Source organism: Melozone crissalis, unplaced genomic scaffold (assembly GCF_028551555.1).
Source record: "Melozone crissalis strain CALT ecotype California unplaced genomic scaffold, PUWL_Pcris_2 ptg000013l_1, whole genome shotgun sequence".
NCBI lineage: Eukaryota > Metazoa > Chordata > Aves > Passeriformes > Passerellidae > Melozone > Melozone crissalis.
The window spans coordinates 62,408,615-62,428,334 of NW_026535791.1; the positions used below are offsets into that span (position 1 = coordinate 62,408,615).

Consider the following 19,720-nt stretch of genomic DNA (forward strand, 5'->3'; position numbering starts at 1 on the left):
TCTTAGTAACAGTTTTTACTGTTTCATTTGGTGGAATTAAGTGGTCCCAAAACCAAGAAGTGCTGTCAAAAAAATATAACTAATGTTAGTGATCCATGAAATCAACAGTTTTAATTCAAATGAGCAACAGGGAATTGCTCTTGTTAGAGTTCTTTTTCCTTTTAAAAGGATGTCTCATAATTAGAATTAGAGATTTTTCTGCCCAACTGTGATTGCCTCTTTCTTCTCTATTCCCTGGGCTTCTTACCTAGAAAAACTGAAAGGTTGAAAATTTGTTAACAGTTCTATTGGGTCTTTGTTCTTGAAAATGCTGTGCTCTGTGTGTGTATTCCTTTTAGTGTTGTTTCCTCCTCAAAAGTGATTAACCAACAGACTTGACTGATCTTGATAAACAGAAATTTTGTGATTTGTAACTCACACGTAGTTCGTTATTTTCAAAAGTGTTGTTCAAGGACATGAAAAAGTTGTTAATTTTGCTGGCTATGAAATTATTGACGAGACTGCCTTTTCTCTGAAAGAACTTCTTAGAGAGTTGCACTCTGTCAGTTTAATAGTTTGTGTTTTGCCTGTGTCTACAGGAAGTTCAGACCTGCAGAAATTAATTTATTCAGAATATTGCAACGCTCATAGAAAGAGTTAGTTGTCAGCATTTTGTGTTTAGGTAAAGAAGGCCAAGATCCAGGATTTGGCCAATTAAAAATCAACTGGTAGAGGTTAGTCTCAGGACCCTTAACCTGTGTAACTGCATCTCTGTAGCTCCCTTAGTAGCAGCTGAATAGCTTGGAGACTGTACTTGGAATGTGTGCAAGAAAGGTGCCTTGCTGTGTCTCAGGAAGGAGGATGATAACCATGAAGGATTCTTAATCTCCCAAGACAATCCTTGTACATGCAGCTTTTTCCATCTCCGTTTCTGAGTGGTTGAGAAGGGGTTGAAGGCACAAATTCTGCCTTTTCTGAGTCAGCAAAGGTGTCTCTTGGAGGCATTTGATGTTCCACATGTCCTCAACAGCTCTCATGCTCTGAGGAGGTGCCAGCCCTACTCCACACATGCAGGCTGACCACACAAATCATCCTGTTTATTATGTGGCAAGGCCTTGGTATCCAACTTTCCCTTGATGTCAGAGTTGACTGTGTGGCATGCCTGACTGAAAAGGTCAAGCACTCTTGGTTAGGTTGAAGGGGTTTAAAATAGGCAGCAAAGTTGTACTTCATTTAGGTAAAAGACAGGAACGATTTCTAAAGCTAGTTTATTTTTATTGGCAAAGATTGTTAGTCTTGTAGAGTTAAGCTCAAATTCAGAGCTCTTACTCACAACAGGTTAGATTTTCAGAAAAGACTGGCTTCCTTCAGACGCCTAAATTAACTACCCAGATCTTAAGAACTCTGTGCCACTTGATAGGCACAGAAGGTCCTGCCACTGTTTGCAAGTGCCTGTGCTGCTTTTTGCACTGTAGTACATTCCAGATGAAGATTTCTTTTATGGTCTGTAATAACATCATGCAGCTGAGAGTTTATTAATAGTCCACAATTGTCAGTCTGAAAACCTGTATGTATCTATTACAGTCTTAGATCTGAAGTGTGTTCAGTTTGACCTTGCTGTACAGTCAAAATTTTATCACCTTCCCCAGCTTTGTTTTCTTGGGGAAGCTTAAATTGTGCTTGAGCGTAAAGTCAGGTCTCTTTCAAGACTTCTGATCTGCTTAGGTTTTCATATACAGCACTTGATCAGGGCTGTACATTAGTCATTGCAAGCTGAAGTTATCTTACAGCGTTTTTAAAATGGTACTGGAGGCATAGTCGAGTGGTTTTCTTTCATAAAAATCAAAAATCCTTTGTAAGATACAAAAGAGTGCAAGATACTTGAGTCCATCTTGGTAAAACAAGCAAATATGGAAACTGTTAACTGATCTGTGATGCTAAGTTGGGCTTTTTTACTTAGTATTTTCATCATGATATACATCCAAATTCCCATTGTTTTTCCCATCTTGTTGCAAAAAGGCACATTTTCCCATTCTGAAGGATATATAAGCATCATATCTATGGACCAAAACCCTGTTGCATTCTCACTGTGAGTGTCTTCCTCCACTGATCACATTTATTGTATTATGTAGAATATGTGTCTGTATAGGGACAGTGGTTGTAGAAAAATGATCTTGGCTGCATGTTTAACAGAATCTACAATAATGCATGTTTATAAGGTCATTGTTTCCTGTCACCCTGCTAGTCTGAGTAGATAAAATTGAACTCTGCTGGGGAAGCTTGACTCACATCAAAGTGCTGAAAAGTTCTTTGTTCTGTCTGTGCTCAAAGCAAGTAATTTTAAACATTATATTCAACACTGAAGAACTGGAACAAATAATGCAACTTAAAAATTGCAGAGAACCCCTTAAATATAATATTTCTTCACTATGGAACCAAGTGGAAAAGCACCTTTTGTTTTGGGGCATTGTAGGAGGTCTGCTGAGCTTTGAGAGATGGAAGCTCGTTGTTCCTAAAAACGAGAACCTCCTGGGCATACTCCTGCATTCACTCTCTGTCTTGAAGTTTCTGTGGAAATGCAGTGACAAGATGAGGATTGTCTCAGTTAGTAAAACTAAATAAAGTCTGCAATCTAATCAGTTATATCATTGAATAAATCTGATCTTCCTAAGTCTTGGAGACCTGACTTCATCCTTAAGATATCCAGCTTTTAAACTGGAAGAACTGTATAGCACAGCAATTCTCTTACTGTATTTCAGATAAGGGTTTTTTGTTAATACATGAGTACTGCTCCTTGTCTCAAAGAAAAGTTCCATCTTATTTGTGTGTTGTCAGAAATAAGCAGACATTATGGAAGCAGAGTTCTTTAACCATGAGACTTCTGTAGCTGTTACTGCAGAATATTATTTGCTTCAAATGATGGAAGTTGATGACTGCTGTCCTAGACAGTGTCATGATGTTCTGAAAGAGGTGTGTGCTGCTGCCTTAGAGGGATGTGCATGTTGGTGCTCTGCAGATTGCTTGGCATTGGGCATTTCTTAGGAATGCTGTCTGATTTTAGGGAGTCATTACTGGCTCCTGATGAGGCTTGTCATTAGGAGCACTTCCCAATTCTGCTCCCTGCTTTGAGGTAGTGTCTATGTGTTAGCTGCTTCTTGAAAGGACACCCACCAGCACCAAATATATTGGCTTTTTAAACTGTCTTTTAAAAAAATTATTTTTAGAGAATTGTTCAGTTGTCTTTAATGTAGCCTGCACAGACAGGCTCTCCAGACAGAAACCAGGATGGATGCTCTCCTTGTGGCAGGCAGAATTTACCTCAGGTTTTGACTTTTTTGTTGTTTTGCTCACATTAGGGAGTGAAGTGAAAGGACAGCGATGAAAATTAAGATTTGAGTCGTGACAAAACTTTATGACAATACAATAAGTAGCCCTAGAGTGTGTGGACTTTGCTGTTTGCGTGCTGGCTGGGTGTTCTGAGATGCTCCAGACCTGCTCAGAACCTGAGAATCGCTAAAGCGCGTTGGTGTTAATAAAAGAAAGAATGAAAATATGAATGAATGAAAGAGACAACTCTAAGATGGATGAATAAAAGAAGCAATACCGATGTGAGTGAGCAAACGAAGGGCCCGGCCGGGCGGGCGGCCCCGCGGGCCCCGCTGCAGTGCGCGGCGCCGGCCGCGGGGTGGCAGCACCGGCTGCCGATTCCCGGCCTCCCGCGCGGGGTCCCTGGGGCAAGGTGCGGGCGGAGCCGCCGCGGCCCCCGAGCACCTGCGGCTGGAATGCGGCATCCCGGGAACGGGCCCCGGGAACGAACCCCGGGCACAGCTCCCGGGAACGGCCCCCGGCACTGTCCCCGGGAACAGCCCCGAGCACAGGCCCGGGAACAGCCCCCGGCCCCCGCACGGCGGCCCGGCGGCTGCGGCGCCCCTAGGCCCGCAGGGGAAGGAAGGGCACAAGCCATCCGCAGAAATGTTGTTTTTAAAATACTGCGTTTGGTTAAAAATCGGTGACCTTTTTTTTCAGGTTCTTGGGTGACCCGCTTAGCTTGCCAGTTAGTAATGGTTTTAATAATTCTGTTGAATAATTAAGGAACGCCTCCCCGAACTTAGTTGTGTTAATTAGTTTGGTCACCCCGCACGTCTGTAATGTCGCAGTGCTTTGTCCTGCACCCAGCCTTGTGGTTTTGGTGAGCTGATAAAGCTCACCTGCAGTGCAGGTAATTTAATGATAGTCCTGAAGACTTTTTTCTGTCCGAGTGAGTCAAAGTTGCTTTGATTTTTATTTCTTCTTGATGTCATGAGGGAAAAAAAAATAAAAAAAGGAGTTCAAAGTTCACTGATTGGTCTCATCCTATTAATTAAAAAAATTACCAAAACCAGATATTATTTTTTTTCCCACTGCCCAATTAGATAGCCCCTGTTTTGTGTACCAAGTAAAATAATGTGACCAGTGTGACCTGGAGTGAGAGGATACCTGTTAGGTGCTGAAATGGATTAACTGAACCAACTAACTATTCCTGAAAGGAGATAATAAATAAAATAGTTCCCAATTCCACAAGATAATTAAGGTAGGCATGTTCTTTCAAAGCCTGATTTGGAGTCCCTTTTATTTCACTGTGGCTGTTTGCACACCAAAACTTAGCTGTATGCTTGGTTCAGCACAATATTTTTTTGTTGTTTTTTCCAGCCAAAACAGCTAAGAAAATTCAGAGATAGGTGTGATTTAAATTCTTACAATCAATTTTTTTCCCTGTTAAATTAAAATAAAATGACCAATATTTAGTCACTGTTTTTGACTCAGTGTTGGAGAACTGCAGTTGTCTGATGACCAGAATTTGTCTCCTTTTATCTTTTAGTGAGCTGCTTTCCTCCATATTTGTGTTTTGGGAAAAAACCAAAGATTCCTAGCTGAACTGTAATGGTATCTGTATCAGAAAGTTAGAATGATGTTTTTTCATTCCACTTCTGAACTCAGAGTAAACTGAGATTTTTTTGTTTTCACCATTACTGTCTTAGATCCAACCTACTGCATAGTTGTTTTTTTGCAAAATCTGAATACTGAACTCCAGTTCCCTTTCTAAACCTTTTATCTACTACCTGTGTGCTGCATATATATTACCAACCCTTCTATTAAAAAAAAAAGCCAGAAAAAACCCCTACAGTCTTTTTTGGGGGATACCATGTGTATTAAAGTGTAAAATATGCTATTAGCTGTGTATTTTACTTTTGCCTTTTTTCTTTAAATGAATAGTGGAGAACTGTATTAAAAGTTTAGAAACCTCCTGGAGGTGAATTGTTAACCTTTCTGCATTGACATTTTTTTCTTTTGGCAAAATTGGTAAGATTGAATAAATTTTAGTGAAACCCATTTTCTATCAAGAACCAAATAAATTTATTTGCCAACGGAATTTTTCCTTGTGCTTGAATTTGTTTTAAGACTGCGACATAAAAATTCAAAATAGTGGTATTAAAGTCAGACATATAAAATCTTTTATATAAAGACAATTTATATCTGCCTGCATAGCACAGCTGTTATAAGTGGAATAATATTTGTGTAGTTTAACTGAATATTGTTCCTAACCATTGTCTTTAAGTGTCATGGTACAGTTATAATAAGGTGAAGGTTCACTTTCTATTTGTAGTCTTGGTTACATTTCTTATAGGAATTATTACATTTTTTAACTGAAGTTTATACAGGATATGGTTTAACACATGGTAATCTGTTACTTGGCCTAATGTCTGTTAAATATATTTTTTCAATGCTTCTCTGATCTTTTTGTTTTACTACTAAAGTGAGCCATAGTTTTCTGAAGGTTTTCTCCTACGTGCTCATTTGATTAAGTTTTTTTTCTGAACATGTGTCTTTTCCTAAAGTTAACAAAAAACCCCTGTAAATGAGATGCATGGACTTTTAAAATGTTGCACATGACAAAGGATGACAGAACTTGAGGATTTTATTAAGTTTACTTTGGCAGTCTTATTCCTAGAACAGTGAACTTCGTGCTTGCTTGCTTATTTACTTATTTGTGGTTGAATCAGTATTTCTGGGATCTCTTTTGTGTATTTATTTGTTTAAAATCTTGAGTTCTGGCAATCAAAAATAAAGCACTTTGTCTCCTGCGCTGCGGTTTTAAATGCTGCTGCTGAATTTTAACCACTGCATTAGATTGAAACCTCCATGCTGTTAACCACTGAGCCAAAATGAAATCGACCACTGCATTGAAATCAGAGTTGGCAGTTGTGTACGGACTTGAAGGAGTTGGTAATAGCAGTGCACCCGCGTTTCTTTAATGGGGTTTTTATTCCCTGTTTTTGGTATTAATGGTGCCATTTTGATTTAAAGACTGTTTCTTAATCACGATGCACATTTTTATTGAAATATTTTCAATGTAACTTAAGAAGGAAATAACAATAAAGCTATCCTTTAGGAGTGGTTTCCTCAGAAACAAAATGTTCTCTTGCATGCTCCCATGATAATGCAGCGTGCTTGTTTTATTTATAAAGCAATCTTGCGTAAGAAGATAAGTAAGATGATTTCTTCATGTCTCGTGAACCTTTATTCCTGGTTAAAAATTGTAGAATGTATTTATGTTTTATAGAGGAAGTTTTGCTAAGGAGAGATTTTCAGCTTCTGAATTTACATTTTGTAACTTTCTTTTGAATCTGCTTCACCAAGCATATGAAAAATAAGCCTGCTTGCATGGTTGACCTCTTAGTCTTTTGAAATTTTTGTTTCTTTATTAATAGGACTGGATCCCTCCCAATTCAGAGTCCATCACCATTACCATAAAGATGAGAATGATGCCTTGGTTGGTGGCCCAGCTCAGCTCACTGATGAGGAGAAATATAGGGATTGTGAAAGATTCAAGTTTTGCTGCCTCAAATGCGGAACAGAAAATATTTATGACAATGTCTTTGATGGTTCGGTTAGTTGGTTTTTTTGTTTGTTTCATTTCTGCTCATTGGTGAGAGAGAAAAATGCTTGTAGAGAGAACAGCTTTTCAGATAGGATTCAAATGATGTAGGAGAAGATACCATATTGTTTCAGTCTTGCTATTTATAGCTTTGGAGCAGATAATTGCTGATAGGATAGTGCTGAAATATTTTTCCCATTTTTGCATTTCAGCTGCGTCGTCTCGCAGAACGTGTGAGATTATCTGGCTTCATTAATCTGTTTGCCCACAGTTGTGAATGATTGTGCTGTTACTTTTTAAAGGAATCCTTAACACCTTAGTAATTTCTTGTTCTCTATTTAATAAAAATTTTGTATAGCAGTGGCAGTTTCTTATCCTCAATCATATTAATTGGAACAAAGTGCTTTTTAAACTTGTGTTTATCTTGCTGCATCCCACCTCCCTTCTTGAGAGTAAGGTTTTTCTATCTTATCTTTCCTTCTGTCTCTGTGAATTGAATAAAAAGTCATAGGGTTACATTCTTGTTGCGAAGTTCTGCCAAAAAATGTATCTCTGACCTTGGACCACATCTTGAAGTGGGGCCAAGTATTTAACTCTACAGCATGTTATGTACGTATTAGTCATCGGCAAATTAGCGAGCTTCAGAGTAGTGAAAACCTTGAAACTGAAAGCAAATAAATCTTTTATCTAAATTAAAAGTAATTATTTTAAGTTAATTTGGACAAACAGCAGATGTTTTGCATTTTTTGAATCAAAATAAAGCGGTCTTTGGAAGCATGTAAGAGGAAAAGACAAATCGAGTGATACTCTGTGAATCCTTGACTTTTTTTCATCGCAGCTGTAAATAAGACAGTTAATTGCATGTAGACTTGACAAGTTGCAGATGGGCTAACTGGAGAGGAGTGGATGTCAAACTCCTTAAAAAAAATATAACCCCACCACCAAACCACAAAAGAAATCCTGAAACCAAGCCAAAAATCTCCTCTATTTCACCTGGAACTGATTAATGTTGTGAGTGGGGGTTTAGCCAAGATGGCTCACAACAGCTGAGTCTTACCTTGCAAGAAAGTTTTCTGAAGCTGTATGACTGTCCAGCCTACCAGACTGGTGTTACATTGTGAGAATTCCACAAACTTAATTTTAGCTGTTCACACAACACTTCCAGGTCTTGAAATTTTAATGTCAGGTGTTGAGAAGGTTTTAAAAATAAGGGAATGAGATGGTGCAAAACTGTAAGAGCTGTTCTTTGAACTTGGAGAAAATTAAAGATGATAATGTGATTTTTCTTTATGCGGTTTGTCTCTACAGCCCTGTTGGTAATTTCATTATTAGTATCTACAAGGTTGATTTCAAAGTTCTGATCAGTGGACTGAGGCTGAAGTTTGTCTCTGATAAAACAATAAACCTGGGTTTGTTTAGGTGAAGATGGGGGACCATGATTTGTTCATAGATGTATTTTTTTTTACTCAGCATCTCTTTTTGAATTATTAATTAGTGGTGTATTCTCTAAAAGAGCTTTCCTTAAGAGCAGAATGAAGATAGATCTGCCCTGCAGTTTTCCTGTATGGGTGTGGCCAACCATGATGGGAAGAAAGAAGGCCCAGATATTATGGGCCCTTTAAGACTGCTACTTTTAAAAATATATGTATTATGTCTAAACTTCTGCTTCCATCTTCTGTCATAATGCTGCTGTTTTTACACTTCTGTTGTCAGGGGCGGTTTATTGAACCCAGCTTGCAGAGGTGCAGCAAGACAGAATGTGAGGAGCCTCCTTTCAACTATGTGGTTCAAATGAACAACAAGTTACTGCTGGATATTAGACGCCACATCGGAAAATACTACAGTGTAAGTATGCAGAAAATACTCTGTTGTAGGAAAGGGGTTTTTCAAGTAGTGCTGAGGTTTTAGTGACTGTCATGTAACCCTTTTTTTGTGTGGTGTAACGTAGTAGCATGCAGCATCAACCCAACCAACTTTCTGAAAATAAAACAATCAGTGAATTAAAAAATAAATTTAGAATGTTTGTTTTCTCAGTTCAACCTCAAGATAGATATATTTACATTTCTGTTACTGTTTGTGTCAGCATTATTACAGATGTAGTAGCTCTGTTTTCCAGATCTTTTGCCAGAGTGCATTATCTCAATGCTTTTAGAAAAATCTGTGAAGCTTATCAAATATGTAGATATCAGTTTCTCATGTAATTGAAATATGATTCTCTTTCTTCAACTCAAATTGATATATATTGTCTTACATTGTGAAAAGGAAACTCGAATATAGCTCTGTAAAATTCTTTGAAGGACTGTAGGAAGGGAAGTACTATGAATCTTTGTTAAAATTGATTGGGAAGGGAAAAAAATAAGAAGAATGGGTAGGTAATTAAATTTATATAATTCTCTTTTTTTGAGGGGTAGTGCAAGAAATCCAGAGTACCAGTGGTGATGGTTGGCTTTGTATGGCATTGTGGGGAAAAAAGGTGTAGTATTTAAAATTCCAATCTTCTCACTGTCCAACATTAGGACAAAATCCACCATGCTTTTTAACTTATATCAGTATAGTTTGTATTTCTAATATGCTAGAAGCTTCATATTTTGTGAATTGGCATCTAGCTATTTTGGTCAAATTTTCATAGAGTATCTTATGCTATTGCCTGCCTGCTTGTTTTTATTGTCCAGCATTGCCTGCTTACAGAACTGCAGGAGGGACATGAATTTTGAAGACATTCATAACCTTTGTGACCTTCATAACTTTTGATACACCCAAAAAAGTAAATAGTTTTTGAAAATTTAGCCTGTACCAAATGTCAGTGATGTACCTAATTTGTTCTGTGTTTTCTTAAGTATTACAGAATTCTTTTGCAAACAGCAGCTACAATGCTAAGAATTATTTCTACGGTTTAATGCTAAGTTTAAGTGTATGAAAGTGTATGTTTTGTGTTATCTTTCTTCTGTGCTAGTTCTTAATGCAATTACAGGTGAGTGTTTTCTAAACACTCTTCTGAAAGCATTATAATTTCTGAAGGTAAAAATACTTCTTTTGAAGATCTTTGCATCAAAAGAAGGACAAAACTTTCTAAGCCTAATAAAATTCAAGCATTATTTCCCAAGGTAGAGATAGATTGTTCCTTTCCATTGAAGTTAAAGATGACTTGGACAGGTGAGGTCACCAAAATGTGAGATCTCATGTCACTTTATTGCAAAGTCCAACTGTCTGCAAAATTACCGTTATATTAAAGTGTTATTAAATAATGGGACTAAGTCATATATTTACACTGACTCTTTTTGTATGAAAGTTGGTTTTTATATTTAATGTACATGCATAATGATAACAGACAGTGCCATGTGCTAAATAATTTCAGGCATTTAAAGTGTTTGAAAATGTGTGCAGAAGATATGCAATAGTAAACTTGTAAAAAAAGATGCCTTTAAGGGCAAGAGAAATTCTTACTGCTGATAAGAACAGAAAGTGATGTAATGCTTTTTGCTCTTCTGTTTTTATTTTAGTTAGTTGTTCTGTCTTCTTTTAAGACCAAGCTACCAAACCAAGAACCAAACTGTAATGTTTGAATATTGAACATTGCAATTTGCTTACCTAAATCCATTATGTATCTTGCTTCATGGTATATTGGATAATTAAGATAATTAAAAAGAAAATGATTTGTCTATGTAAGTAAAAGCCTCTGATTTTTTTTAGTAGTGAGAATTTGCTTTTAAACTGGTTAGCTATAGTAAGGTTTAAAGCTTGTTTTTGACTGTGGAATACATTCAGACTCTGGAAATGTGAGATTAATTTCCAGATTGTACATTTATTTTCTTTTTACGAAAGGGCTTTTCATGGAGTTGGGCAAGTGAACTTTTTGTCTTGATAGCTCCTAGAAAATCAGATGCTGAGACTTTTAGTTTATTCCTTTCATCCAGTACTTGTAGTGGCTGTATAACAGCTGGAGTTGAAATTCATCAAATGGGTGTTTGCACTAATATATATAATCCTATAAGCTATAAAGACACACCCAGAAGTATTATGGCAAAGAACTGTCTGAACAAAACATTTAATGAAACTTTCAGCCTCTCATTAAGCAATCTCCTATTGTAGTAATTGCATTTGAAAGGCACAGAAATACTGACTTGTAAGGATCAAATATAGTGTCACTCCATTTTTAATTTTTTTAGATAGTATTTTGTTTATGCATTTGTCAATGACACATAATAGAAAAACAAAATGCAAAAAATGTGGTTTTTAACCTGTAAATAATGAGCTACCTTTTGTGAAGACAACCCTATCAAGAGCCTTTCAGCCTGATCCACAGCTCACTGAGATGAATACTTTTTTTTCAGTGTGCTTTGAATCAGATTTTTTTTTTTTGAGTGTTTAACTGTTCAAGATATTGCTTGTTTTTTCCTTTAGGCTATTGAAATGCTTTTATATGTGGCTGTATAAATTTAGGGGCAGGGAGGAGTGCCATAAAATCTAAAAGTAGAAAATCTACTTGCCCTTTTTGGCACATGAAACTGTGTTAAATAAAAAAAATACAACCATGATATGCAACATTCCTTGAAAAAGATTCAAATGTAAGTGCATAAATAGAATTCTGTGAGCCTGCTACAATCCCATTGTTTTTGTAAATTACTCGCCTTTATATGAAAAGATCTGCTTCTGCAATAGTTTTTTGCCATGAGGCACTGAAATGTTTTATATTTGACATCTAAAACGTATCTACCATTGCTCCAGTATTTACAGTTTCTTAATGGTATTAGCAATATCAATTTTGATGATCTTGCTCTTAAATGTAAATATATTTTTAAATGACATAGATTTTATTTCTTCTCAGAAATGCATTTATTCTATGAGAGATTGATCCTGTTGTGTGCTTTTTTTTTTTTTTAATTCTGCTTCAGAAGAGCAAATAGATGAAAAGAGAGAGAAACGCTAGCTAATCTAAATTGGGAAATGAAGAGGGCTTTTTTAAGCATGAAAATTTCATCATCTTGTCAGCTGGCAGAATGCCTGCTGTGTGGATTCACAAAGGCTAAGAATTACACTTTCATGAAATTTTCCTCACTAACTGCCCTGGTTAATTTGAAAGATAACCCACTGTTCTAATTCATTCCTCAATTGGGCGGTGCAGGTTTTATCTTTGATCTGACAAAGCATTTGTGTTAATCGTTTTGGCCCTCTACTAGACACTCTTGGGATTGTGCTTTTACAATAAATGTGTCTGTGATAGCTCTTTAGTCTATTATACTTACAATAGATCCATAGAACTGGTAATTAATTCTGTACTGCTTTGGAAATGGGGAAGAATAGGTGTAGCTCTGTCAAGTGCTGCTGGGAAGTTTGTTTAGCTAGTTCATTTTTGAAGTGTTACCCTCAGCCATCAATGAAACATCCATGCTAGGGGAATGGGTAAAAGCTGAAATATGCAAGCATAAATGGAAAAACTGACCAACTCTTTTGCTTAAGCAGGGTGTAATTTCATTTATAGTAAATTGATCTAATTATTACGTTGGAACCTGTTTTATGTTTCCCACTGGAATATTCAAATGCTCATTTTTGAACACTTAGTAAACAAAAGCCAACTCTTAGATCCCCTTTTAAAAAGCCCTGTAGAAGACAGTATTCATGACAATAAAATGAATCCCATACCTTATCTAGCTGTTAAGGTGTTCATTTTGCCAGCTAAAATGAATTAAATAAAAGTCCCCAATATCTTCTAATTTGTGCAGTAGCAAAATTCATACAGAACTGGTTGGACTTGGAAGCTGGTGTCCCTGAAGCAGCAGACTTCAATTTTTTTTTAATAACAGGTATACACCTGTAGTATTGTTAGTAGTATCTTTATAGGCTAATATCTGCTTTTATATAGATGCTCTTTCTATGTTGTCTGATAAATAATGTGTGGCATCTGTAGAACTCTATATATGTTTTTCAAAACACATAAAATGATGTGAACTTTAAAAGGTTTTTTTAAAAAAATTTTTGTCCAACCTGTATTGCACTGTTTTTGTTTCAGTCTTTTTCTACTGGAGCACTGTAACCCACAGGCAAAAGTGAGTTTGAAGGCTATTGAACACTGCTAAATAACTTTATACTGTTCAGCTGTGAAAATTCAGTGTTCAATAGCCCTCAAAATTTCTCATTTCTTACCTGTGGTGGGGTGTTCTACTGCTTGCACATTAGGTCGCAGTATAAAAGCATCTTCAAGATCTTTGAATTACTTTTTTTATATATATATATTGCTGTCCTGACTCTTGTATATGTGTTCAAGGGGTTTGCATTAGTATTTTGTGCACTTAAAAAGGTAAAATATTTATAAATAAGATAACATTATAAGAGGCCGTGGCATTCACACAGGTTTTGGGATTGCATGGCAAATTTGCTTAAGAAAGATGACAGGGCTCGTTCTGAACCCAAAATTTCCCACACCTTAGTGAGGTGTATTGCCAAGAGCCCACAGGTGTACACCACATGAGCAGGTGCAAATGTGATTGTAGATGATGGTGATGACCTCTATAATCACGTTCTCACAAGAGTCATGCATTGAAAGAGTTTTTGTTTGGTGGGTGGGTAGGGGTGACAAATCTCTTTGGTGTCAGGGAAAGGTGTCTCATAGTGGTAATAGTACAATATTTCATTTATTTCTGTGCTAATAGTACTAGAATTATATGGGTATGTGATGAGGAGTAGTTAGGGCCAGAATTGTGACACCAGCTGATGTAGTAGGCAGAATCAGATAGCTAGACTCTACCTTCAGATTAACTCCAGTGATTATATTCAGTCCTTTCTGTATGTATGGAAATAGGTTTCTGAGTATTTTCCAAGTTTGAACTTGTATCACTGTCATTTTGGTTTATACATACAGAAACAGAGATGTTTATTTTTAGTGCTGAAAGCTTCCAAGTCAAGGCAGAATTGAGAGCGATTGGAATGAGAGATAAAATATTAATGTGATTCCATTCACAGTTTACTGGGAACCAAGAGAGAGAAGGGAGGTTGCCGTCAGATTATCAGGAATTTCTTCTTCCCCTCCACAGTAGTATTTGGTGATCCTCTCCTTGATTGAGGATGACAAATGAGTTTTGTTTGGAATCAAGTTTTGGTTAACCAGGAGGAAGTTAGAAATACCTTGGTTATTGAACTGGGCAGTCAGTATTCTACCATATGAAAGTGTAAGACATCTGTCATAATTAATGTTTATTGAATAATGAAAGAAAACCCTTTTGGTCATGGTGTGTAGTGCATTTTGGGGGTGAGTAAGCAGTTATTTGTCACTGCACTCACCGAGTCCGTTAACTGGAATCGATTCGCTATTACTGCAACTTCTCCATGATCTGCCCTGCAAAGGAATTGTTTGGTTCAGACTTCCAGCATCAATACAATTTTTAGTGAAGTGTTTCAAAGTAATGATCGATGTGTCTTTACAAAGGGTTTAACTCTGCTCCCTGGATTTTACCAGCCATGATGGACATGTATCCATCTTGCTCGTGCTTGGGAGAGGCTGGGTATGACTCTATGCACTCCCGATTTTAGCCACTGAGAATGAGTTAACATAAGCAGAGAGGCAACATCTGTACTTAGTCCCCAGTCTGGTACCTTGCCAGAGAAGGCTTAATGACGCTAGATATCTCTGTCAGCTCTTTGCAGAAAAGGCTCCCCAGGCTGGCCACCGCATGGATCAGGTTCTAAGAAATGTGGATTGCTTCAATAGAGTAAAACTAACTTTGTAATTTCCTCTGTAGGTAGAATGCAGGAATGTAAGGACTTATTATCACAATAATTTGTCTGCTTAGGCTCATAAATGGCAGTATTGTGAACACCGTGTTACAGGAAGTTACAGTGCCCGGAGGTAAATATGGTTGTGGCTATGATTGCCACCAAGTGTGTAATGTTTACCTAGGTGATTGAATCACTCATCTAATAACAAGATGTTGCTGTCTTCAGAGGATTACAGAAAGCACAGTCTTTGAAGGTACTCTGTTGGAACTGATCTGTTGCCCCGGTCAAAGCAATGATGAATTTCAGCAACACTTGGGGAGCAGGTTTGTGCTGCACTTGGGGGATGCAGTTGTTGTTCAGTGTATCTGATCTGGCTTTAAACTGGCTACAAAGTGTGTAGCTTTGGTGTACCAGTAGCTGCATTTCTTATGAGATTCTGTAGCCAAGAATTTGAAATCTTGGGCAGATCTGTGCAGCCTGTGGAGAAATCTGCCACAATGGCATTACTGGTGGTGCTTGAGAATGAGTGAGCAACTGTGTCCTCCTTTGGATACCTTGGATTGACAGAAGTGCTACAGATCCTATATGGATTTGGAGGATTTGCTGCTCTCGAGTCTATTTTAATAACAAATAATGAATCACAAGAGGGTTTATAAAAAAATCACTGGTCTTGAACAGATTGTTGTTCATCTTTCTTCTTTTTACAAGAGTTTTAGAGAGCCATTTTAAATTTTTTAGGTTTTTATGTTCAATTTCAAGTTTGATGGAAAATGATCCCACTAGTCTATAATTAGAGACATTACAAGAAGGAGAAGTCCAGGTAATCTAAATAAGGAATAAAGTAAGTCTTAAAACCACCAGTTCTCATGGAATTCTGATGTAGTTAATGCCTTATACTATAGTAAGTTGGACCAACCAATTACTGAAATGCCAAACCAGGTTGAGTCTCTATTAGTCTACAGAACTTTTAATAGAGGCAGCTTCCCAGGAGATTGCACAAGTGCACAAGTTCTGTTGTACTTGAATGCTTAATGCTGATGTGTGTTTAACCAGGAATTCTTACAGTGCCCAAACACCTTGCATCCATCAGGACAGAGTTAAAATCTGGTTTTCTCTGGACATTGTTCCTTCCTTAAGAATAAGTTTGCTTGATGGTTGACCTAAAAGTGATGTGCTTATCAGAAATGTTTTCTTAGAAGTCACTGTTGATATGGAGATCCATGGTACAATGCTGATTTTAGAAAGTGAAAATTACTTACTCTAAGCCCTTTTTAAAACACCCAAAACCTAAAATGGCACCATCTATGGTAATTCAGAATTAAATGGGCATATAAAAGGAAAAAAAATATGGATTGTTTTGTAATAACTGAAGTAAATCTATGTTACCTATCCCAGGGTTTCTCAGTCTTTATCATGACTTTTTCCTTCAGCTTCAAAAGTAAGCTTAAAATAAATGTTACAGTATTTGTAAAACTAAAATGTTTTTCATTCAGTCACCTTCTTTTTGTAAACAGTTTTGTTTGATGCTGTCTTTTGTAGTCCACATTCCTAAAAATAATTGAATAAGAAAATCATGGGGTTGTGAGGCAATGGAGGGCATAGATGAAAAACTTCATCTATGTTTGCCCTAAAATGCTTTTCCTTTTGGCATATTGGGAATGGCTTTTGCAGGTGTTTATTTTTCTCCTGCTCTTAGATGTTAAAAGAATTATTTTCATTTTTTCTGGTTTCAAGCAGTTACCGTTGCCAAAAATAATTATAGCAATGTTCAGTCACTCTTCTATTTCTTGATAAGATGCTCTTAGAAAAATTAAATAAGGTGTTCCTCAACAGAAGTTATTTCAGTATTCAAAGTCTCGTCATAAGGAAGCTTTTTAGTTAGAAGATAATTTAAAAAACTTTCATTTAACTTCATCTGAGCAGCTGTTTAGTCCTGTTGACATTCAGTATTTGGTGCAGCGAGGGAAAAATGGATGAGTACGTCAATATTTCAGAATTGAACTCATCAAGTGGGGGAGTACTTTAGACTTTCCAGCTTGGTTCCTGGGGTTAAGTTTATATATGTGAAAAAACCTCTGAGCAATGAATCTGGGCAGCACCATTTAGCTAAACTTTTTTGCCTTCATGTGCTCATTCATGTGCTATGGGAGGGGGAAAGTGACCCTTGAGCTGGGTGAGACTTCTGGGGAATTACTAATTATTCAGTTATGGTGGCCAAGAGAAGCAGTACCAGCTATAATGCAACAAATTTTCTATAAGATATCCTGTATCCTAGGAAACACCATGGTCATTTTTAGCAGCCTGTGCTGTGTTAGAGTTGACATTTGTTCCTCTTCCTGACTTGTGGAACCTGTGGCTCTAGGTTTGTTTGAAAGGAATAGTTTTAAGAGCCAATAAAGTTTTGGGTCATCTGAAAATAAAAAGGGATGTTACTTCATCTTTTTTGAGACTGTAGGTCTCTGCAGGTAGAAATGGCAAATACTGCAGTATCAGACATGACTTCATAGAAGGTTTTGGATTTGCTTCAATGTCTTGTTCAGAAGTCAAGATGCACAGGGTCTGTTTTCTGCAGAGTATCAGTGTTTCCTGCAGTGGATATGTCCAAGTGGAGTGTTTTTTAAATTGCCCAGGTATTAAGGAAATAACTGCTTTGTCTGGCTGCTTTGGGAGATAGTGTGGTTTGAGTGCAGAACCTTATTCCAGTGTGTGTAGTCAGACAGTAAAACTGCTGCAAAACAGAAGTTGGCCCATATGGAGCGTGTGTTGTGTTGGTCTCTGTGAGGAGTCCTGGAAGCTTATCAGTCAGGTTGGCTAGACTGGGCTTCAGATTACATTTCATCATATGGCATCTACTGATGGGCTTTACTTCTACATTTTACTGATCATTAGTTCATCTATTACTTTCATTCAGTCAAACATGTGGTTTTTGCACTGTTTATTTTGTAAGTTGAGCCTGCTGAAGGGGTAGCTCTGCCTGTGCTTTAGTCCTGTGCATTCTGTGGTGGCACACTGTTTTAAAGGCCTTTTTATTACTACAGATGAACCTCCTCTCTCTATTTCCATGCCATGCTTAAAGTCATTGTCTCTTCAGTCTGCCTGCAGCTGCAGCATCCTATAACACAAGACAAAAAGAAAAAGGGTCTGTAGTCCTGCTGAATGTCTTAGATGAGCTTAGTGACAGTCTTGTTCACTGTCCTCTGTATGAAGACTTTCAGCTATCCAGCTATCTCCAGTCTAGGGGTGAGTGTGTTGGGCTTTGAATCCATAAATGTACCAGAGAAACACTTCTGAAGTCTTCTAAAGGTGTGCCAGATTTCTATGTGAAAAGTAAGGCTCTGCAGAATTTGACAAATAGATGTTTTCCTTTTCTCCTGAGCAAAGTCATTACTTAGTGAGAGGCATCTGCAAGAGATATCACAAATCCATGACTATTAGTAAAGGTCTCCTGATAGGAATGTTTGTGCAGTGGCTGTACTGATTACATCTAAACATAAGAATCTCAGTTTCAGAATTGTAGCAGATACTCAGAATGCCTTGCATGTGTACCTTCCACCTCCTACGGAACAGTACAAACCAAATGTTGATGTTTAAAATTGGTTTGTTTTTTATGCTGGACCAGAAAACAACACTTCTTTGTCTTGTCCTTTCCTTTTTCTGCATTGGTGTCTCCAGGTCAAATGTGGACAATAAGATAGTATGAACTCCCAAGTGGATTTATTTAATTAATACACCCACTCTACAGCAATATCATCCCAGACATTGATTTAGCTGGCATTTTTCTTATATTCTTTTTTCATTTGTCATTTATAACCACCTGTCTTAGAAGATTATATACATGCACATGTTGGAGAGCATTTTTGTAATAATAAGCTATCCTTTCCTAATGAAAATTTGGTCAACCTAACAATATTATTCCTTTTATCCTCATTTGATGAAAGTTCCTGTATTAATACCTTCATTTTGGATTATGTGTATTTATAATGTCTGTCTTAAGATGTTTGCATTAGCAACACTTAATTTCTGCACCCTGACTTGAATGTGAAGTATTTAATGTTGTGCATATTTTATAGTTAGTATGATTCAATTGTTTAAATTTTTAGAATTTACTGGATTTAGAAGAATTATCTGAAAGGACAAAACAGGAGGTGGAGTCAAGTGGAGGTGTATCCTCATCAGCTCTGCAGTCAGCCCCCATTCCTTTGAGTGCAAGGCAACCCAGCTGTGAGGATTGCTGGCCACACTCACTCTCATCAGAGAGAGAAGGAGGTGGGGGGTGGGGAGAGAGAGAAAATTAGCAAGACAAAATTCCTTTCTATCAATCCTGTCTTTACACAAATTCAGACTTCTGAGTTCCCATACGTGAGTGTGTAACTTAATTTCCAAATTACATGATGAAAGCACATCTGTCCCAAAATTAATACCTCTTGAGAATATCATAATTGTATATACTGAAAATAATTAGTATCTGTAATTTGCAAGTCATAAATGTCTAATTTTTAGCGAAGTTGTTTGTTTCCATTTAAGATAAATTCTCAATTTAATATCCAAAGCAACATTTGACTATGCTACAAAGGGGCCAGAGTTGTTTAAAAACAGAGAACCCCCTGGCCCCCCAATATACAGAGGCACAAAATGGCATCTGCTGGGTTCTGTTGCAGAATAAGACATTAGATTTCTGCAGTAAGTTGGTAATTGCTATAATAATTTTTACTGGATAATATATTTTTTTCATACTGGGGCAATTAATGCTGAATGATCTTGCAATAGAGCTAGCACATACCAAGCTCCCTGTTACTGACCACCTATCAAGCGCAGAGATTGAATGTAGAATTTGAATTTGGTAGAAATTCTCTTTATGTGTACCTACCTGTGCATTCATCTATCTATCTGATTATGAATAATGTCATTGAGATTAGTACAACTATTTAGAAATATTAGATAGTATTCCAGTAGTTCATGCAGTGTTGATGATGCTGTCTCACACCATTCTTTAGTATTTGCATGTGGTTTTTATGCTTTCTTGAAGGAAGCAATTAATCAAATCCCCCCTCCCTCCTGCTGCTTTTTGTGTTTCTTTTTCTTTCTGTGATAAGAGATCACCATTTGTACTGAGTT

At 37.1% G+C, this 19,720-nt stretch overlaps 1 protein-coding gene across 1 annotated transcript in view; it reads left to right on the forward strand.

Moving 5' to 3' along the window:
• The window catches only part of POLA1 (DNA polymerase alpha 1, catalytic subunit), a 187,236-nt gene that overhangs the window by 76,454 nt on the left and 91,062 nt on the right, over positions 1 to 19,720 (forward strand). Inside the window, 2 exon segments of the mRNA XM_054271899.1 lie at positions 6,729 to 6,907; positions 8,609 to 8,740. Coding sequence (XP_054127874.1) covers positions 6,729 to 6,907; positions 8,609 to 8,740 — 311 coding nt within the window.